Source organism: Falco peregrinus, chromosome 2, assembly GCF_023634155.1.
Source record: "Falco peregrinus isolate bFalPer1 chromosome 2, bFalPer1.pri, whole genome shotgun sequence".
Taxonomy (NCBI): Eukaryota; Metazoa; Chordata; class Aves; order Falconiformes; family Falconidae; genus Falco; species Falco peregrinus.
The window spans coordinates 39,677,802-39,699,722 of NC_073722.1; the positions used below are offsets into that span (position 1 = coordinate 39,677,802).

Consider the following 21,921-nt stretch of genomic DNA (forward strand, 5'->3'; position numbering starts at 1 on the left):
ATACCATCTCTATTGATTTAATAAGATGGAGAGGAATTAACGGGGCCGGAGCATTGGAATAATGAAAGATGAACAAAGGGGCAGCACTAGCAAAGATGCTGCCAGCTTTTAATGATGAGGCCGGGCAGATCCCCTGCTAGCTGTCCCTTTGGAGTGGCGATTAAGAACATACTGTTATTGTTAAGGCAGAGAGATAAATCCCTGCACCGTTTCTGATGTGATCAGCCGGGGCTTCTCCCTACAATTTGTGATCCTATTGTGGACGGTGTTTGCCCTGGGCAAGGAGAGTCTGGGAACCACTTATGAACCATCCTTTGGTCATTAGTCTCCTCATTAGGAGAGAACAATGTGGGAGAAAAAAGATAATTGAAGGGAGCAGCGGGCTGATCCTGCACTCACGCCTGTACCAGGGCTGCCTCAATGCTTAGTTTGTTTATAATTCCCAATTAATTTTAAACGCGTGGTTTCGGGATGCTCTTAATACCCACAGTCGCAACCTTTGTGAAGGCAGTGTTCAGGTCTGTGCCTGACAGGAGGACCACGGAGCATCCTCCGAGGTCTTGCGGGAGGGTATCAGCTTATTTTTCGGGGGGGTGTCACCCAGACTTTGCTGTCAGCCCCATGGTGGACTCACCCAACTGCTGTATTTGGAGGGACCCCAGGCAGGCGGACAGACCCCCAGCAGCCGGGGAGGGTAAGAATGATGGGATGCAGCAGGTCCCGCTCCCTCATTTCACATCTGGCTGAGACATGAGGCCAGATGTGACACCGAGGAACAGCCCTGCTTGAATCAGGGACATCTCCCTACCAAAAGGCGGGGGAGAATCCAGCCCTGATGACCCTCGTCACAACCTGGGCTTAATTCAGATGTAGTCTGGGTGCTAAATTATAGGAAAGCCCTGAGGCTGTAGGGGGAGAGATGCTTTGCCCCATAAACTGAGCAATGGGGGAATAAGAGAAGCAGGTCCAGTCCTCATCGCCAGGGACACCCTGCCCGGGCTGGATGCAGGGCTCCGTGCCCTGGGGAGGAGGTGGAAGAGCCGCAGTTCCTCAGGATGCTTGATATTATCAAGTGCTAATGAGAGCTGGATGGGGCAGAGGTGCTTTGCAGGCCATTATCACAAATTAACCTGACAATGCAGCCGGGACCAGTGTCTGAAGGGCGGCTGGGGTGTGTATTGGCTGTCTGAGGCTCAGGGGACAGAAGGATGCTGCCCTCTGCCTCCCCCTGCTGCTTGCACCCCCGAGCAGAAACTTGCATCTTGCAGGGTTGTTTGCCCTTGCGTGGACATGTTGAACCGTCTCCCCAAGGGTTTTGTCAAGCAAGAGGTGTGATAAAGTGATAGGGATGGAGAGGATGGGGGTGGTCTCCTCTGCAGGCCAGCGTTTGCGATAACTTTTTTCAAGAAAACTCGTATGTTCCTAAGTCCACGTGTCCACCCCTCACTGCTTCTTGCACGAGGCTTTCACCAGTGCTTGGGTAGTGGGTGAAACTAGGGAGCGCCCGGCTGAAAGGTCACCATGATCTCAGAAGTGTTTCCCCTGAGCCGGTGGCTGTCCCCGCCTTGGACTCTCTCAGGGGGACGTATGGGGCTGGCCATGCTCTTGTCACCCACAACCTGGGCTCCCATTACTGTATAACACCCTCAAAGTGCAGACAGCATTGTGCCATCATTCCAGTCCTCACTCCAGTTTGGGTCTGTTAATGGGAGCCTGCAAAGCACCGAGGATCCAGACAGCAAAGCGAACAGTCGCCGGATCCTGCTGCAAAAGGGAGGGATGGCCTCTGCCAAGAGCTGTCAACACCAGAACCTTGTTCTGGAGCTCTCTGCAGCTCCCTAGCACCTGGCTGAAGGCGGCAAAGCCAAGGCAGGGTGACACCCCAGCACCCGGCAGGGCTGGGTGCTCCTGGAGCCGAGAGCACACACAGGAGTTGTTGTTAGCCTGAGGGATTTCTCTTTTCTAGACTTTACACTGAAGGAATGAACGTGCACAAGTTACCCTCCGGGGAGAAACCCCATGCTCCTCTTCCACAGTAAAGATGAATCCCCGTTCCCCTCTCACTATAGGATTCAGTGGGATCCGGCTTGGAAAGGGGCAAATCACCACCTCCAGGAGCCACGTGATTTTGGGATGTTCCTCGTTGCCTTTTTATTATTGGATTATTGATTGTGATTTATTATTACTGTGGATTATCATAGCAGAAATGGCTGCAAATATCTGACACAAGGCTAAAAGCTGAAGTTGGTGTTCGGAATCCCATTTTAAAGCCAGTTTGGGTGGTTTTTTTTTTTAAGAGTAAAAGGCATGAACTCGTGATTGCAGACTAGGTTGGCGGTGCTGGGCTGGTTATCCTAATGAGCACAAGCACACGCCTGCCTAACATGAGCCCTAGGATCCATCTTCTCTCTAATAGATGTGACTGAAAGGATGCTCTGGATGGAGAAGATGTTTTCTCACTTACAGGAGGACTCACGCCCTGGATTATAGATGCACAAAATCCCCCTCACGTTTTCACGTGTGCTTGCTGTGGGTTTGGGGAAATTTCCGCCACTTCTTTTGCCCGCTGGGATGGTTTTGCGGCTGGGAGAGGGATGGAAATGGAGCCAGGCTCTCCCCACCGACGGAGGCGAGGTGTGAAATTTCTCATGGGCAAACAAGTGAGAGCTGCGGGGTGCCCAGAAGAAGGGGGACAGAAAAGATGAAGGCAGGGGGGAGCGGAGGAGGAGAGAAAGCAGCAGCCAGAGAAGAACAAAAATCCCCAAAGCAGCAACCTGGTTTGAAGAGTGGGGCGTTTTCTATGAAGGGATTGTAAAATGCACTCTCTCTTTCCCCTTTGCAGGGGGGAATAAGGGCCCCCACTCTATCTGATAGTCATTAGCATCAATTAGCCCCGTTTGAAGTAGGCAACATCTTTGTCTCTTTGCAAAAAAAGAAATAAAAAAACCTTTCAGGGAGCCCATAATAACATCTGGAGCAAGGAGAGGCTGAACTCAAGTTCCCCACTTTCATCTCTTGTCGAGGTACTTGGAATGTTAATGCAGCCTCATTCTTTAATGGAGTTATCAGGAAATGCTTTTCACCTCCTTCCCTTGCTCAGGGGGGGTGTTTACAAAGGGCTGGGGGCTTTTTTTTTGTTGTTGTTTTGTTGTTGGGATTTTTTTTTTTTATCCCCTTAAGAAACTCCCCCTCCCCTTTTATTTTCTACGCTCTTGAAAAACAAAACTGGAATAAACCAAAATAAATAAATAATAAAAAAAACACCGCACCACCACCACCAAATAATAATTACAACAAAAGAAGAGGATCAGAGTCCATCCTTTCATCTCCCCTGCCCAACTCCTGCAAGAGCCTTTGCTGGGGGGCAGATGGGGATGGAGGAGGTAGTTCAGCCTGATGTGGGTGAGGGGAGGCGGGGGCTCCCGAGCCCCGGCTCGGCCTGGCTGCTGGGTGCTATATTTCCCAAGTCATTACCAGAGAGTGAAAATTTCCAGCTTTCGAACTGACATGCATTAGCTGAGCACACAGTACTAATGGGAAACAGGACACGTCATTAGGCAGTGAATTCGGCCAAGCCAGTGAAGCTGAAGGGAAAAGGCAGCCAGTGCTTGTGCTGGTTGCCCGTCTGTCCATCCGTCTGTCCATCCAGCAGCACTGCACCGTAACCCCCTGCTCTGCCAGCCGCTTGCCCACCCCAACAACTGCAATGTCAAACCACTCCATCCATAACCCAGAGCATCTCCAACACCTCCTTCTACGGGAATGACAGTGGCAGTCACAACTTGTAAAAAGGAAAAATAATTAAGATATTAAAGATTTTTAATAAAACAAATAAAAAACTTGTATAGGGACACCTGTATTTTAATCCACACAACCTCTGTGCAAGCAAAGTCAGAAGCTGCGAATCTCTGCCTATTTTTTTTCTTGGTGGCAGCTTTTTTTTTGGGAGGTGGGGGGGTGAGGGGGGAAGAGGCTTCAGCACTTGCCCAGCTTTGAACGTGTGATTTCAATTAAGCACATAGTTACACGGCAGCAGGATTGGGGCTGGCTGTTTGGATAAGGAGCAATAAAGCAGCAGCTGTATTTATTCACTTATTTTGAAGCTGCTGTGGAAGACAGGATGCTAAAAGGAAGGGGAAAAAAAGTGTTTTAAAGGCAAACTTGAGGGACTCTTTTGTCTCCTGCGGGCATCCTCTTCCCTAAGGTTCCTCTAGCCATCACCAGGGTGCTTCCTCGTGAGCAGGATAATCCTGCCCATGCATTCCCATAATTTCCATTTGCTTTGAAATGCTCAAAAATATAGAGATGCTCATTTATAACATCTATTTCTACAGCTTGGGCAGGGAAAAGAAATTTGAATGGCACAAATCCCTGATTTAAGGCAGGATTTACTGGATACGGACAGCTAGCCCGCACACACCGAGTTGTTTAATGCTGGGTTATTAAGCCGCGGGGAATTTTTTGTCTGTGTTTATTAACCTGGAGACTCTGATCTGGGGATTTGTGTTTACGTATTCCAGAGTGAATTTTCAGTGTGAAAACTGGAGATTTGAGCAGGAATCTGCATTTGCCGAGCATGCTGGCACCTGTGCCATGCACAGCTCTCCATAGGACCACGCATCTATCTGGGGGTGACACGTGGGGACAGCACCCAAACCAGACGAACAGTTAAATTTCCACAGCATAGTCACCTCATAGCTTGTGTGAGCTCTGTATCCCACATCCCAGGGGTCCAAAACCCCCCCAGCATAGCTGGGCAGATACACACAGACAAGTTCCCCTCTGGTCCTGGGGCACGGATGCTGCGGGTGCACTTGTGAGGCCTGGAGAGAAGGTGTGGGTGTTGGTATGGGTTGGGTGTCAGGGGGGTTTGGTTGTCGGGGGGGGGGGGGCAGGCAGGGTGGGGAGCATGTGGGTGTCTGTGGGGCAAGGTGAGGGTGTCAGCAAGGTTGTGGGGGGAAGGTGTAGGTGGGCGTGAGGAAGGGAGGAGGTGTCCACAGCGGGCACATGGGTGTTTGTCTGGAGTGGGTGTTGTTGTGGGTGTCTGTGGAGTAGGAGAAGGTGTGGGAGGAGTGAGGAAGGAGTGGGTGCCAGTGCGGGGGTCTGTGGGGAAGGAACTGGTGTCAGTGGGGGTGTCTGTGGGGAAGGAGTGGGCTTTAGTGTGAGGGTCTGTGGGGAAGGCGTGCAGGTGCCCTGCAGGGGCAAGAAAACAGGCGTCCAGGTGTGTGTCAGTGGAGGTGTCAGCAGGGAAGGAGGGGTGTCCATGGGGGTATTGGCAGGGAAGGAGGGGTGTCCATGGGGCGTGTTGGCATGGGGGGGTCAGTGGGGAACGAGGGGTGTCCTTGGAGAAGGACAGATGTCTGTGGGGTGTTGGCGTGGAAGGAGGGGTGTCTGTAGGGGTGTCAGTGTGCAGGGAGGGGTGTTCATGGGGGTACAGGTGGGGAAGGGGGTTGTGTCTGTGGGGAGGGAGCGGTGCCCATGCGGGTATTGGTGTGGAAGGAGGGGTATCGGTACCGGTGTGGAAGGAAGGGTGTCCATGGGGGTATTGATATGGGAAGTGGGGTGTCTGTGGGGATGTTGGTGGGGAAGGAGCAGTGTCCATGGGGGTATTGGTGTGGAAGGAGGGATGTATGTTGGGGTGTCAGTGAGGAAAGAGGGGTGTCCATGGGGGTATCGGTGTGAAAGGAGGGATGTCTGTGGGAGTGTCAGGAAAGAGAGGTGTCGGCTGGGAAGGAGGGGTGCCCGTGGGGATGCCGCTGCAGGCCAGAGGGGTGAGGGCAGCCCCCCCGCCGCCACTTTGCATAGGAGCGCGGCTCATCCCAGCCCACCGCTCCCTCCATATAAGCCGGCGGGGCCGGCGGCAAACCCAGCGGCCCGGCCATGCTGCGCAGCCCGCCGCGACCCCGGCCCGGCCCGGCGCCCCCCAAGACCCCCTTCCACATCGAAGCGCTCCTCGCCCGGGAGCCGCCGCGCCGCAGCCCCCCCGCCCCGGCGCCCCCGCGCTGGCCCGCCCCGGGCCCGGGCCCGCTGCCCGGCGGCTGGGGCTGGGGCTGGCGCTGGGGCTGTGCCGCGGCTGGCCGGGGCGGTGCAGGTGAGCGGCGTGTTCCCGTGTCACGGGGGGCGCGTGGGAGCGGGGGTGCTGCGGGCGGAGCGGGCGGGCGGGGGGCTCGGCACGCACTTCCAGCCGGCCGCTGGGCTGGCTTCAGCCGCGCTGCAAAATAAGGGGCTTTGGGTCATCAGAAGGTCCTTGGGTTTTTTGACTCCTCCGCTCCCTGGCTGTCGTTTCGTTCCTGCAACCTCTCGACCAGCCCCAAGGTGAAGAGTTGACGTGGGGCTGTGGGAAATGAAGGAGGGAGAGGGAAAAATTTCCAATTAATTTTTTTCCCCCTCTGTAATGATCGATAATTAATATTAGCCACTTAGCCCCAGCCAGCCTTAAATACTGGGTGAGGTGAGACCCAGATGACACGATTTACATCCTTCAGGCTTGCCTTCAGTGGCAGGTCTCAGATCGGGGACAGTCCCCCATGTCTGGCATGAGCCCCCCACCTGCATTTCAAGGGTGTCTTTGCACACACGGGCATTTATTTCTCTTTCTCTGTAACAGAAAAGCACCACAATACCTGCGCTTTCATCGTGCCTGCAGCTACCAGCTTTCCCAAAAGCTTCCCAAAGCCTCATCCCTGAAAGTAATTTCCCCACCGTGCCAGCACCTCTCTGCTGCTGTGTGGGGTCCCCTCTCCTCCCAAAGCTGCCCTTGGCCGTCTGTATTTTTGCTCTCCCAGCAACTTTTCACTCTCAGAAATGAAACTGCTGGGTGTTCCGTAGCATCTGCCCCCCCAAAACTGTTCATATTTTTAGTGGAAAAGCACCTGAGGAAGAAGGTTTTTGCTGTTGATCTGTGGGTAAAATTTAGATGGTGGTGACAGATGGTAGTGGCTAATCCATCAGGCTCCCTGTATTTTCACTAAAGGGTACTGTAACTCTGGATAAGCAAGACGACTAATTTGTTTTAATGAAGTACCTCTAGTCAGAATATTTTTCTTGAAATTAAGTATCTCTTTAGCATTCAGAGCCTGATCTCGTCGTTGCCCAGGAAAAACCTGCAGCCAAGCACCTATGTGCTTGTATGAGGAACTCTTGATTTGATCCTGATAGCTGCACTATTCAGATACCGAAAGTATTTGCTACTCTTGATCTTTTTTTATAACTATTTAATAGAGTTTCTTTTTTACAAGACAGCATTTGCATACTTGTGTCAATCTATGTATTATATCAAGTATACAGGTATGAAAATACAGTTTAAAACTACTTGCAAAGCTATTTGCACAAAGGATTTCATGTTTGAAATCACACTTGCTATTATCCCAGTATTAAAATAGAAAAAAAATGTGACAGGTGAAATTATTTTGATGATGAAAATAGTTTTAAGTGCAATTACAGCTGTTAAGCTGTTGGGTCTCCAGCCTACAAATCCTTAAAACACCCACAGAATTTACACCCAATTAATGCAACTAAGTAGGTCAAGGCACCCATTTGTGCCTGCAGAACATGACAACAATCAGTTATTAAAGGAGAGATAAGTAGCAGGTGTGAATCGGTGTCATTATGCACAGTATTTCCATAAAAGTTAAAGAAATTTGGTTTGCCAGGATAAAGATACATTGCACCAGTCCAGCGTGCCTGGTGGCTGCTGTTGGTGGACCCCGGGTCCTCTGTGAGTTGTTGAATCCAACCTCTGCTCAAGCGGGGCTGATCTCAAAGCCAGATCGCATTGCCCGGGGGCTGAGCTTTCACAACAGCGCTGGTGGGGAGCATTAATGGCCTGTTCCCGCAAATGTACACCCAGAAAAGTCCCGTGTGGGTTGTCTTCAAATTAAGCATGTGCTTGGGTGTTGGCAGGACAGAAGCTGTGGTACCATCTGACAGATTTTGTTATCAGTGCTGGCCTCCTCTGGTTCCCAATACCTGCAGGACTGTATTTGGAGGTGTTCTCATGGCACCCAGTGGTCTCGCCTGTGCAGGCAGGTCCCACTGTCCCTTTCTGGGATTCATAACAGGAGCAGAGTCCCCAGTCCAGCAGCTTTTGGCATTGAGCAGGAGGGGCTCGACTGTCCCTCTCCAGTGCTCCACGGTCAGACCTGCAAAGTTCATGCTAATGTTCCTGTGCATGCCGTGACTCCAGAACCAGCACCTTGGGTGCAGGATTTTTTATTTTCCTTGACAGCTGCAGCTCTCTTTGCTCAGACTGTGGTCTCTGCACCCTGCAGTGCTCCTGGCAGTGAGGTGTGGCTCATGTGAAGGTTCTTCAGCAGGACAACTGGCTGGCACGAGCCCTGTGGCTCCTGGGAGATGGTCAGGGGTAGCAGTCACATGCTCCTTTTGTACATGGGAGATGCATGTGAATCACAAGTCTGTGCCTGCAGGAGGAGGGCTTTAGAAAGGAGAGACAGCACTGCTCCTAGGCTGGCGCCAGCTGGTTCTGTGACAGAGCTGGTGTTGTATTGTATGTTAATTAGGTAATTATGGTTATCGTCAGGCCACAACTAGATAGGAGACTGAGACCAAATCTATTTGTTAGCCCTGCTAATGCTTAGGAACTTAATGAGTTGTTCAGTCTACTCAGACCAGACTAAGGTCCAGGATGAGGACCTGCATGAGGGCTGGTGACTCTTGGCTTCAGCAGGCCAGCCTGCCAGCTTCAGTATCTTCTTCTGGATGCTGGCTGACCATGGGTGCCAAGGGAAGGGTAAAAGCAGGGGCCAGCACAGGGTAAACTTGCCCAACCTTTAGACATTTGTGATTAGGGGCTTCTTGAGACAGAGATGGGATTTTTGTGTTCAGCAGTTCGTGATGGACTTTATTATTCTGTTACGAAGATCCTGTAAAAATGGAGGTCAAACCCTGCTCACCTCATTGAGCGCTGACTTCCTTGGGTCTGGCTGCATGTCCAGGACTGTCCTAGGTTGTACCTGTGGGCAAAATCATAGAATAGGTCGGAAGGGACTTCAAAAGATCATCTGATCCAACCTTTCAGGGGAAAGGAAGCCTAGATGAGATGATCTAGGTAGGGATATCTCTGCTTTTCTCTTTGGTGCTACTTTCTCCCAGCTGCTTTTAGTGCGGTGTGTTGTAGAGCAGCTGTGTTTGGATTTCAGCTACAGCTTGGCACTTCAGTGGGGCTGGAGGAATGGCCTCAAGCACGCAGACCTCTTCAACTGCTGCTTCTTTCTTGCAGGTCTGGAGTTATCTCACTGTGTAGGGGCCAACTCGTTGGGTCCTGCTGTGCCTTGGAGGTCTGGGGGGCCCTGCAAGATGAAGAGAGTCCGCACTGTCTTCAAACCAGAGCAGCTGGAGCGGCTGGAGCAAGAGTTCCTCAAACAGCAGTACATGGTGGGCACGGAGCGAGTAGACCTGGCTGCAACTCTGCATCTCACAGAGACTCAGGTAAGAAACAGGGGAGCTGGGGATGGCAGCATAGATCCTGGGTCTGGGTGTGGTCTGTGGCAATTTCCTTGCTGTGAATTGTGGTGGGAGGAGGACATGATGCAGAATGACCCATGGTACTCCCTGCTGCAAGGTGACATTGAAGCCATGTGCCTGGAGGAATGCAAGACAGGTGTAGATGGTTTATGATTAAGAACATCCTCTTAATCCATGAAGTGGAACAAAAAGCATTCGGGAGCACAAACCTGCTTGCTTTAGAGTTCAAGCTGGGTTGGACTAACATATCTACATTGTTATGATCCTCTGGAGACAGTTTATGCTTTGTGTCCTTCTGTGACACTGGATCTAAGTTTTTTTTCTGCTCTTCCCAGTAAGTTTCTGCTTCTCCTACTGCAAACTGCTTATTTATTGTGGAAAGGAGTAGCCACGTGACCCTCTGTGGTGGGATCCAAATTCAGCTGGGGAAAAGGGAAAGCAGAGCAAGGGCGGTTCTGGGGGGGACAGGGTGGGTATGAACAGTGCTGGGGGCAGGGGCAGGTGGGTGTCTGATCGTGCACTCTAACAGCCATAGTCCTGGGGATGGGTTCAGTGGCTCCGAAGAGCTTGGGGAGGTGCTTCCTCCACTCCCCCCTAGCCAGGGCTGCCTCTATGCAGCTGCGTGTCCTCCCTTCCCTGGTCCTTTCTCCCAGCACCAGTGTGCCCTCCATAGCATCACCTCCTCCTGCTCGCATGCACTGTGCCCTGAGACAGGAAAGGGCATGTCCCCCTCTTCAAGGAGCTCTGCTTTTTGGGGACATCTACCTTGGAAGCACGTGGCAATGGCCCCCATTGGAAAGGGGCTCCTGGAGACCTTGGGTGAAACTGTTGTGCCGTTTTCCTGCTAGGTAAAAGTCTGGTTCCAGAACCGGAGGATCAAATGGAGGAAGCAGAGCATGGAGCAGAAGGCAGCAAAGCTGTCACAGTTTGGGGTGATACAGCCTGCCACTGCGGACTCAACAGACATCAAGGATCATGAGGAAGACACTGTGGATGTTGAGCTTTGAACAGCTGATGAGATTCAGCTGCCACTGTTGTTTTCTGAGCTGTGTCTGCTTGATGGAGATACTGGGGATGCAGGCACATCTGTCTTCTTTAGTCCAAGTGAGACATTATGTCTTGATCTGAGAGCTGGAGCTAGAGAACTAAACTGCAGCTGGCTGGGAGGAACCCCCTGAATATTGTTTGGCTGCTTTTTGGTAGCCATGTGCCATAATTTTGGGGGTTCATTACCAGGCTGGTTGTACTTTGATGGTGCCATAGCTCTGGCAAGACATGTGATCTCCTGTTTGCTCTTGAAGCACCAGGACACACAAACAGTTTCCAGCAGGGAGGCTGGGGTGACAATCAGGTGGTGTCTCGGATGGCTGTGAACATAAGGGCGTTTGAACACGGGGTCACTTGCATTGCATGTGGCTGTGTGCTCCTAGGAGGGAGACCTGTGCTGGGAGGAGGAGAATCAGCCCTGATTGGTTTTCCTTGGTAATTTGACTCACACGTTTGATGCTTAGATTACAACAACAACAAAGAAAATTGGAAAGCCCTTTGCTCCCACCCACAGACTATCATTACTCTTGCAATAAGATGAACAGAGTCTGATCATGCCCCTGGAATAGAAGTGCCTCCTTTTGTTGTGTGCCTTGGTGTATTTGTGCCTTTATTTTGGCTTCCCAACCCTGGAGGGCAGAACCTGGTGGGTCTCTCTGTCTTCTGGCATTGCCTTACTTCACCAAGGCATTGTGTATGCTGCTGCAGCAGGGACTAAGGCACTGGGGCTGGCCGAGCTGCAGGGATTTGAGCTGTTATAAAAAGATTTTCCAACACCTCTGGTGCTTCAGACGACCCCCTGCCCCTCGTCCAGATGTGCTGATTCTGGCCCAGACGGCAGTGGCCCTGTTCTCTCCTCATTATACATCCAGGTGCCATGGGAAATGCACCTGGAGTGCTCAGCGAGCACGTCTGTAACCGCCTGCTGCAGTTAGCAGTTGTATTTCTGGTGGGTGGGAGGGCTTTGAGGGGTCAAGACTAAGTACTTGACTCTCTCCGTCTGTGTGTTAGCAGCTAAGTGCTCTTAGGCCAGGCTGTCACCTTGCTCAGCCTGTCACCTTGCTCAGCCCAGGGTACCAGGTATGACATCCTGTCAGCCCAGGATAATTTATTCTGTAGCTTTCTGACCAAGAACACTGTATATCACTTTACTCTTATATTGTTATTTATAGAAATAACTTTTTTTTTCTTTAATAACCGTCACTTATTTATTTGCTTTGCTTCTTAATAAAAATTAGTATTTTAGAAAGAGAGAGGGGTCTGGATGAGTTGAGGTGGGATTGGGCAGCTCCTTGGTTTCTGAGCAGGCAGCAGTGCCTCAGTGGCTTCTTGCCCCACAGTTGCCAGGGATGGGTTACCCATCCTTTTAGCTGTGTACAGTTTTATCTGTGTTTCTGAGGAAATGGAGTAAAAAAAAAACAAACCTGCCAGAAAAGAAACTCATCTTTTCCTCATCCTAATAAGACCCCTGTTATCAGAAAGTAACATCTTTCCAAAAGAAGTCACAGTTCTTTACACAGTCCTCGACAGGCCAATACAAATATGAAAGCAGGGGTTTTTTTCCCTCATGCTTGTGTTTTTGCTGGTAAAACTGTGCACTGGTCTCAAGCTTGAACATTTGGAATGGAGCAAGAACAGCTTTTCAGCAGATCAGCTAAAAACCTGCAAGTGTCATAAAAACAGGAGGAAAACACATTTCCAACTATTCTCTTTATAATTTTCAGTTGAAATTATTAATAAAAAAAACAAAAACCCCAACATTTTCATCCTTCCCAAAAGTCTGAGGTTTTTTTCTTAATAAACTTGGATAAAATATATACACTTAAGAATTTTTTTTGGAAATTGATTGATGAACCCATATCATGGGTGAAAGTAGGTAACACAGGTTATGTCTGGGCCAGTTCCTGCAGAGAGAGGACTAAATTTACAGTAAGAAATGTAGCAGCTGTTTAGCAGGGGATGCTCAGGTTTGGGCTGCTGCTCCTGGAGAACCAGGACCTCGATCTGTGGGTGGATGCAGTGCAACCTGTGCAGCCCCTGCTCTGCCCAGCTGATGCTTCAGCAAACTGAGGTCCAGAAGCAGGATCCCCCTGCTTTGCAAGCACAGAAGCAGAAGGAATCCTGGCCCAGCTTCACAAATACTTCTAATTAACGTGAGCACCACGTTCAGAGACACAGGATGCTTTGAAGTGTTGAAGGATATTTTTAAGTTGCTGGCTGGATCACGAGTCAAGCTGATGCTCTGTGCAAAACACCCTGCCACTTAGCACAGAAACTTCAGATAAACAGGACGTGTAATGCTGTTACTACAATAATGGCTGGTCTTCCTGCTATTAATATGAAGATGTAATTGAAATAGTCGGATGGTAGCATTGCTCACCGGTGCCTAGCTCCTTGTAGGCCCCTGAAATGGTCGTTGTGCGGTGGAGCAGTGCCCCACACAGCCTGCTGCTGGCCTCACCGGGGCCAGACCTCAAAATACAGATGGGGAAGGTGTCCCAGGCTGTTTGTCCGTCCCTTGTCGCCAGCCGGGTGGCTGGGGAGGTGTCCTGCTCTGCGGCCATGCTCCTGGCAGGGCTGCTGGCCTGGGCACGGAGGTGACAGGGTCCAGGCGGGCAGCCAGACCGCCGGTGCTGTGTCCCCGCCGCGGGCCGACAGTGACATCTAGTGACTCCAAAACATCCCCAATGGCCCCAAATATGAAGTCGGCCCCAAATATGAAGTCGTCCCCTATTCCCAAACCCGCCACAGCTGCCTGGTTGATGAGCAGGACAGTCACTGGCAGCGCCGATGGGAATTAGTAAATACAACTAAACCCGCATTTGCGTGGAGTTTAGGCGTTCGCAGACAGCCTAGTAGGAGGTAGCGAGGGCGCGGGGACCGCATTAGCATGTGTTGGTTTTTTGGGGGGAATTCCTGTCAGTTTTGGGTGCGCCGGGGCAGCTAGCGATGCCTCCTCACCCTGTGAGGGGATACCTTGTGCTGCAGCCTGATTGAGATATGAAGGCTATTCCTCCCCTGGCTGTACGGTTAAAATGTAATAATAATAAGGGAGAGGCAGCAAAACTGCCTGATTGCCGGGCGGCCGTGGAGGCACCTCAGCCCCAGTTCGTGGCTTTTTGGCGGGTGGCGGTGGGCTGAGGGGAGGGCTAAGATGGCCGCCGACCCCCGGCCGCCCTGGGGCTGAGCGGGGGCGATGGCGGCCGCGGACCCCTGATGGGGAGCCAGCGGCCATCTTCGCGCGGGAGGAGCAGGAGGAGGAGGAAGGGGAAGAGGAAGAGGCGCAGCCCGCCCCCGGCGGGTCAGAGCGGGGAAGTCGCCGCCCGAAGATGGCCGCCGCGGCCGGGGACGTGTGTGGCTCCGTGGCGGGCGGCCGCGCCGGAGCCGGGGCTGCAGCGGAGGCGCGGTTCATCAGCAGCGCCAAGGTGAGCCCGGTTGTCCCCTCACCACGGGGCTCCTTCCCTTCCCTCAGGCTGCGGCAGAGAAGAGATTTTGAGGGGGAAAAGGGGTAAAAACCCGACGGCGTCCCCTCAGGGTGGGCGGTGGGCCCTCAGCCCCCGGGTGGGTTTCGGCCTTGGGGGCGTCCCTGACCCAGGCCTCTCCCTCGGCAGGGGAAAGGCTTGTTCGCCACCAAGAACATCCGCAAAGGGGAGACCGTCTTCGTGGAGAGGCCGGTGGTGTCATCCCAGTTCCTCTGGAATGCCCTGTACAACTACCGAGGTGAGCGGCCGGCGCTGGTGGCATGTCCCTGTCAGCTGCCCCGGCGGGGTCCCACAGGAGCAGCCCCATTTTCAAGGAAAGGGTTTGGGTTTGTCTGAGTGCTGCTAGGAAAGTGGCCCTGCTGCCATTTCTGCCTCTGCTAAATGAACTGTGGGCAAGTTGAACACGGGGTCATTTGAGGGGAGCTGACTTCCATCAACCCTGGGGGCAAGCACCACGTGCCACTGTCAGGCACCGTCTTGCGTAGGAACCCCAGTTTTTTAGTGGTGTGGGTGTAAATCCTGATCACACCACTGCAGAGTACAGCCTCAAAGGTGCTGGTGTTCTCTGGAGGTGCCAGAACAAAAATGAGGGTTCCAAGAGCAGGATTTAAAACTTTTTCATCCTACCTAGACCCTGCTGTGTGCTGAGCTCCGTCACAGGTCAGTGACATGGAGACACTTACCATCATACAGCCCTTAAACACTTCCCAGCGTTACAGGGCAGCAGTTGACGTCTGGGGGGGGGGGGGGGGGGGGCAGTTAAATTGCAGCAGAAACGGTCTTTCCTATGGAGGGAGCTGTAAGAGACTGGTGCCTCCGGCTTGGAGATGGTCCTGTCTGATGATGCTTGTACCAGCTGCACTGACTTGCCTGGGGCTCAGGTCCCTTTCCTTGTTGAAGGCTGTGGTCTCACTGTGGCATCTTTCCATCTTGTCTCCCCACAGCCTGCGATCACTGCCTGCGGGCTTTGGAGACAGCAGAGGAAAATGCCCAGCGACTGCTGGGGAAGAGCTCACTGGTGCTGCCTCACCCGGAGCAGTGCAGCATCCGGAAAGATCTGCACCAGCAGTGTCCTCGATGCCAGGTATGGGCCTGCTGGGAGGGACTCTTGTCCTGTTGGGGTCACTGACTCCTTTACAGCATCTAGCCAAGCACTTGTGCTGTTCCAAGATGGGTGTCTGCCTTTCCCTTCTGCATTGCGATGGCTGGAGAGCTGGGGCTCGGATGGTCAGGGAGGGGGCACAGCTGGGCCTAGGACCCCCTTTTCCTGCTGCTGTAGCCAATGCTGGGTGCTGTGCCCCTCGCTCCTCTAGGTGACATACTGCAGTGCTGAGTGCAGGCAAGCCGCTTTGGAGCAGTACCACCAGGTCCTCTGCCTTGGCCCATCCCGTGATGACCCCACGCACCCCCTCAACAAGCTGCAGGAGGCATGGAGGTAGGAGTCCAACCTGCCTGTTGCTCCATGGGCAGAGGAGGTGGCTCTCCTGGGCTGGGTGACGCTGCCTGGGACCAGGGCTGAGGACCATTCTTGCTTTGCATTTTTGCATGGGGCGGCTGGAGGGTGGTGATGGCTGTGGGATGCTGCCCAGCTTTACCTGCTGGTTGGGCAGCCTTGTGAATTTGTTTTGGCAGTGCAAGGGTTTGGACACACGGCTGAGCAGTTCTTATTTTTTCTTCCAGTAAAGAGCTACAAAGCACTGTGCTGTGCATCCCTCACTCCTGCAATTTTATAGCACTCCCGCAGATCTCCAGCCTTGGGGAGATCCTCCTTATAGCACCCCTGTGGGTACATAAATTGCTGTCCCTGCTTGTAGGTGACAAAATGGGCACAGAGGGAAGAAGCGACATCCCTGGCCCAAAGCTCATTACAAACCCAAGCTCTTGCTGCAGTCCTAGGCTTTGTAGGGGACCTGGGCTCTAGTTTTAACAGGATGGTAGGGAATTATTTGTATGGTTAGGGTAGGCAGGCGGGTGCAGGCTTCTCCTTGCCCTGAGTGGCGCTGGATCCCCAAGCAGTGATGCTGTGCTGGCTGCTTTGGCGTGATGGATGAGTGCGGGCCTGACCACATGGATGGCAGCTGTCTCTGCCTCCCTCCAGCTTTTTATTTCTGTACCAGCACTGATCTGCTCATCTCTTTTCTTTGTTCTTATTCCCCAGAAACATGCATTATCCACCAGAGACTTCCAGCATCATGTTGATGGCCCGGATGGTCGCCACCATCAAACAGGTACATCTGCATTTTGCAGCCACAGCTGCTGATGTGTGGTTTCCTCATCCTATTGTGGCTGTTACTCCCAAGGACTGATCTTTTCTCAGGCAACTGGCAAGGTCCTGCTTGAATAGATACCAACATCTAGTGGTCCCTGGTATTGGAGACAGCAGGCAGCAAAGGAGGTTCCTATGTCCTGAGCCAAGCAGGTCTTTTTTTCTGTACCAAAATAGTTAGTCAGAACTGAAACTTTCCTTTGGCTCTGTTTCTTTGGCCTGGCTTTCTCAGCATTTGTTCTGACAATAAACTACCGCCATGCAGTTGCTTCTGGTGGTTCTTGATAGCAGGCTGGATACCTCTGAGCTCAGCGGTGTTTGTCCTCTCCCCCCTCCCCTCCCCTTGTTGGGCAGGAAAGCAGTAGTGGTGCAGTGCCTTTGCTTGATTCCTTTGTCAGGCTAAAGACAAGGAGTGGTGGATTAAGGCCTTCTCCCAGTTCTGCAACAAGACAGCAAATGAAGAAGAAGAGATTGTGCACAAGCTTCTGGGGGACAAATTTAAGGTAAGACTCTGGCAGTTCCTGGATGTGTTGAATCCCTGAGCCTGTTTCTCCCTGCTTGTGTCTGTGAGCCCGTGGGTGCAGAAGCCCCACTACAGCTAGGATAGGAGACCCTGGAAATCCCAGGCTCAAAGTGGGGGCACAAAGCCCCCCATTAGGAGATAGCTGACCTGACAGAAAGGAAATGGGTTGCTTAGAGAGAGGGCTTTGGGCTTGTGGTGCTTCAGTGGGACGTGCTGCTCGTTCCTGTGCTGGAGATACTTCTGCTGTGGGATGGGACAGGGTGATATTTAGCTGCTGAATAGGTGGCTTTTACTGCTAAAATGAATGGCTTTTGCTGCTCTGAGGGCAGCAGCCTCCAGCCTTGCAGGGAAGGATGAGGAGCCTGACTCCTGAGCCTTCTGGCCTGTGCTGGGCTTGGCCGTCAGCCTGGGTCTGACACGCAGCAGCATCTCCCCACCCTGATGGTGTTGCCATGTCCTGCCAGGGCCAGCTGGAGCTGCTGCGGTTGCTCTTCACGGAAGCCCTTTATGACGAACATCTCAGCAGAGTGAGTTGAGCTGCCTCCCGAATAGCCCAGGAGCGTGGCGGGACCCTCCGGTTGGTTAGGGCTTCCCCTGGGACTCTGCCCATTCCTTGCTTCCCCCAAAGCTCCCTGTGGGATCTGAGGCACTTGCGGAGTGGGGTGCTGCTGCAGGCTGGCCTGGCCTCAGCTGCTTTCTCATCTCCCTTCTGCAGTGGTTCACTCCAGAAGGCTTTCGATCCCTCTTTGCCCTCGTTGGGACCAATGGCCAAGGCATAGGAACAAGGTAATGGCGCATTCTGGGTGCTCCTTGCAGAGCAGTAGGGGTGTGGCATGGAGGGGATGTACTGTCTGTAAATTCATGCTGGCCTGGGTAATGGCTGGGTTCAGACTTAGGGGAATGGAGAGGCAAACTTGAAAGCAGTACTTCATCTTGGCTGTGTCCAACCCTTTCGTGCCCCTCTGCCAGACCTTGGCTTCTCAGAGCCACTGAGTTGAACCCTTAGATCCTCCCTGCGAGGTCCCACCATGTGCCAACAGCACTGCGGGACTGTAACGGTGTCCCTCTGCTTCCTGACAGCTCTCTGAGCCAGTGGGTGCACGCTTGTGATGCACTGGATCTCCCCATGCTGCAACGAGAGGAGCTGGACGCCTTCATCGACCAGCTCTACAAGGACATTGAGAAGGGTGAGGCCCTGACATGGCTGTGGGCAGTGTCGTTTGCAGGAGACTGCTGGAGACTTCGTAGCATTCAGGGACCAAGCGAGCTTCCCACTAGGGGCTGGGACATCCCACTTCCCCCAGTCCATGTGAGCCATGCCTGCTGCCTTTGGCTTGCTCCGTGGATAGGGCAAGTCCAAGCTAGTGGGCAGTGTGGCCCAGGTGAACTGTGGCAGGTCACGGGTGGCTGGAGGAATCCTGTGCCTGAAAGACCCATCTACGCTGAGCAGTCAAAAGACCTGTTTATCACTTACTTGACTGGTGCAGCTGTGTGAGTACAGGCATAGGCCAGAGAGCCCGAGGGTGTAAATCTTTGTGTCCTCCATCCCTTCCCAGAGGGGAGGGAAGGATGCTTTGGAAATCACCCTCCAACACCTGGCCCCCAAACCAGCACTGGCTGTGTGCGTTCAGGATTGCTGGACATCCCTTTGTGCTCATGCTGAGCTGTGTGTTTGGAAGGGTCAGAACAGCCCATGCAAAGCTCTTAACCCCCCTTTCTGTGCTGCAGAGTCAGGAGAGTTCCTCAACTGCGAGGGATCAGGTCTCTACGTGCTCCAGAGCTGCTGTAAGTAATGCAAGGACTGGGAGGAAAACTAGCAGTGAGGAGGGAATTGTCCTGTGTTAGACTGGCTTATCTCTTCCTAAAAGCCTCTGGAGAAAGGAGTTTGTGCTTTCCATCCATCAATGGGATTGGATGGGTGCTGCCCCGGGGCCTGGCTGCTCTCTCACGGGTCTTCTGGCATTTCACCTAACTATGAAATAGTCAGTCCTGGCTTGAATGGACTTGGATGCAATGTAGTCTCTGGGAGCCATGTATACAGTTAGTAAAGAGACTGTCTCCAACCTTGCCTGAGCAAAATGGAGCTAAACAAACTGTTATGGAAGGGAGTGTTTTTTGGCTGGCCCGTGGGGATGTAGGAGAGCATGTCCCAGCACCAGAGCTGTCATCTTTCACTCCCAAGTGTTAATGGCAGAGCAGGGCCAAGCAGGGCCTGGAAGCTGACTGCTGTGAATGCTGCAAAACATGGAAAAAGCGCTGCCCCATTCATCCTTTCCCCAGCACCTGGAGGCAGAGATGATGCTGTGCCTCCTTGGGGTTGATCCAGGACAGCTTGCTCTCTCTAAGTGGTTTTTGGTGGGTCTAAGGGAGAGCCCTGGCCCTGCATCCTGCCCTGCCAAACGCTGTAGTCCCCAATGTGAATGGAAGGTGTCGTGCTGGTGTCCCTGAGGTGGATGGGGTGGCTGCAGCATTGTGCTGCCTCATCCTTAGCCAGGCTGTGGCACTGGTTGCCACCTGCCTGGGGCACACAGAAGGGCAGGCACAAGTCCTGTGGTCTCTGTGGGGTCTCCCACCCTGCCTCTGTCTTCCCCGTCCTCTGGAGATGTCCTCACAGCTCTGTCCCATCCTGCTCGTAGGTAACCACAGCTGCATTCCCAATGCTGAGACATCCTTCCCAGAAAACAACTTCCTCCTGCATCTGACGGCTCTGGAGGACATCAAAGCAGGAGAGGTGAGGCAGCAGGGCCTGGATGAACCCGGGGTGGCATCGGGTCCCTGTATCCCCTACATCCCCCGTGGACCCCAGGCCTGTACCTCCTGTCTCTTGTGTGAGCCTGGCAAGGGAATTCATGCCTCTTCACATGTAGGGGCTACCAGAGCCCATATTTCTGCCTGAGAGGGACTGCTACAAATTGTGTTGCTTTGGATTCGCGAGAAGCGATTCTCAGCCCAACCTGTTTGTCTTTGCTCACAGGAAATCTGCATCAGTTATTTAGACTGCTGTCAGAGGGAGCGCAGCAGACACAGCCGCAACAAGATACTCAGGTAGGGCTGCTTGGAGGGACCCGGGGGGACACAGCACCCGTGTGCACCCCCAGTCAGTCTGTCTGGGCTGCATCCCCACCTCGGGGCCTTGATGTGTGGCTGTGCATGGGCTGATGTGCCAGCCAGCGTGTTTGTGGTAAGGGTGTGCATGTAGTGCTTTCAGTGCTTCAGGCTCTTTGCAGTCCTTTCTTATGTGTTGTAGGTACAGGGACTGAGGATTTGGTTCCCTCCCGCCTCTCTCTCTGCAGGCCTGCAACACTCTGTAGTTCGCTCCTGCAAACCGTTGCTGTCCCCCCCCACCTTCTTCTCTTGTCCACCCTTCAAGGGTGGGTGTTCGCACTGATGGTCTCTGTCCCCATGTCCCGTCACCCCTGCAGGGCTGCAGAATCCCCCTGTCCACCCAGACTGCCTCCAGCTCTCCTGAGCCCAGCGTGATCAAACCCGCGTCCTCCTCCACGGGTTATATGTTGTATTTTTTATATAAATATTTATATTAATATATAAATAAATAAAACAAACATATTTATCCCCTTTCTGGCTGCTGCTGGGCAGTGGCTCAGGGACAGAGCAGTGTTGGGGTTGTGCCAGTCTCAATGCCATCACTCTTTCTCCTTCTTCCTTCCCTTCTTCCAGGGAGAACTACTTGTTTACCTGCTCATGTCCCAAGTGCCTAGCGCAAGCTGATGATGCCGACGTGACGTCGGATGAAGAGGAGGAGGGTGAAGGGGAGACGGATGATGCTGAGCTGGAGGATGAGATGACTGACGTTTGATCCTGGCCCCGGGCGAGAGGAGAGGGAAGGGATGAGAGGGTCCTCCGAAAGGCAGCAGCTTTAATACTACAAACAGGGTTGTGTTGTGGGGTCGGGTGGGAGGCCACATGCCAGTGGCAGAGGTCTGGTGGAGTGGGACAGCAGGGGAGCCGGAGGCAGGCCCTGCTCCTGCCTGTCCTTGTTGTGTGCTCTGTCTGTGTGTGTGTGTGTGCGCGCGCGCATGTGCATGTCAGGCTGTCGCCATCCTCCCTGTGAGGACAGGCTGTGAGCTGGTGGCCCCCCACCATGCTGGCTGGTGCTTGCAGAGGAGGTTGGAGGAGAGCAGGGTCCAGCCAGCCCCTGGGTCATCATGCTGGTCACCTTGTGACCACCTGCAAGGTGGCTCCACCACATCTGTGCCGGCCGTGGATGCGGAGGAGCGTGTCCTATCTTACTTTGCAGGGACGAGGGGAACGTGTGTGCATGTGTGTGTGTACGTGTGTTTGTGCACGAGGGGTACTATTTAATGTCTATATTAGCACTATCTACACACTAAGGAGCTGGGGTCCGTATATATACTCCATTCCATGCCTTGGCTTGGTGAGCAGCAAGGGGCAAAATGATTTTGCAGGTGGGACAGAGACACCTTAGAGGGTGGCTCAGATGCCCAAGTCCAGCAGGGAGAGTGGAGCCGACCCTGGAAGACAGATCCCTCCCACCTCGGTCCCATCCCTCACACGATGCAGAGCCCCACGCAGTGATTGCCAGGCTCCTCAGGGAGGGGGAACGGCCAGGCTGCTGCTAGCCCAGAGCAAACTCACCATCCAAAACCCAAAAGTTTTGGGTTTTGCAGTGTGCAAGCCATCCCGCTGGGCTGTCCAGCTGCGGGAGGAGGATGCGCCCTATTGGGATCCGCTGTGCCAGGGACTCAGCATGGTGCTTCCCCACACCCAGACATCACCGGCAGCTGAGCGTTGTCATCCATCCCATGCTGCCAGCCACCGATGAGGCCACACTGCTGTCTGCGCTGTCCCAGTCTGCGGACCACACGGCCGGAGGGAGAAGACTGCTCTGTGCGACAGACAGGCAGCAGGTTGGGGATGTGCCCGGCCTATTTTCCTCCCCATTTGCATTCTGGGGAGCTTTTTCTGCTGCCGCTTCCTTCCAACCCGTGGCAGCTGGATTGTGGGAGCGAGGGCGACACTGTAGATGGGCACCTCTGACACTGCCATCACCGCCAGCCCCACACCCCGCTGCTTGTCCCCAGCCGTCCCGGGGCCATGTCCCCTTCAGTGTTCGTAATAAACCGAGACTGGTTAGAAGC

At 53.3% G+C, this 21,921-nt stretch overlaps 2 protein-coding genes across 4 annotated transcripts; both read left to right on the top strand.

Moving 5' to 3' along the window:
* The first annotated feature begins 9,014 nt into the window (after positions 1 to 9,014).
* LOC101920547 (homeobox protein not2-like) lies at positions 9,015 to 10,490 on the top strand. Its single transcript, XM_005239537.2, has 2 exons — positions 9,015 to 9,447; positions 10,332 to 10,490. Exons 1-2 carry the CDS (start codon positions 9,316 to 9,318, stop codon positions 10,488 to 10,490), a joined length of 291 nt encoding a protein of 96 aa, XP_005239594.2. The 5' UTR covers positions 9,015 to 9,315.
* Positions 10,491 to 13,320: 2,830 nt separating this feature from the next.
* Positions 13,321 to 21,919, top strand: SMYD5 (SMYD family member 5). Of its 3 annotated transcripts, XM_055795695.1 has the most exons (14): positions 13,750 to 13,955; positions 14,142 to 14,250; positions 14,957 to 15,096; positions 15,326 to 15,447; positions 16,171 to 16,240; positions 16,677 to 16,781; positions 17,266 to 17,328; positions 17,517 to 17,587; positions 17,882 to 17,988; positions 18,530 to 18,586; positions 19,438 to 19,532; positions 19,776 to 19,846; positions 20,224 to 20,305; positions 20,480 to 20,608. In XM_055795695.1, the coding sequence occupies exons 1-13, from the start codon at positions 13,860 to 13,862 to the stop codon at positions 20,279 to 20,281; spliced, it is 1,164 nt and encodes a 387-aa protein (XP_055651670.1). In that variant the 5' UTR covers positions 13,750 to 13,859; the 3' UTR covers positions 20,282 to 20,305; positions 20,480 to 20,608. The 3 variants fall into 3 exon arrangements, with proteins under 3 accessions (XP_055651669.1, XP_055651670.1, XP_013156331.3); XM_013300877.3 differs by lacking the exon at positions 20,224 to 20,305 and having other exon boundaries at positions 13,800 to 13,955; positions 20,480 to 21,919; XM_055795694.1 differs by lacking the exons at positions 15,326 to 15,447; positions 20,224 to 20,305 and having other exon boundaries at positions 13,321 to 13,955; positions 20,480 to 21,919.
* Positions 21,920 to 21,921: the final 2 nt, after the last annotated feature.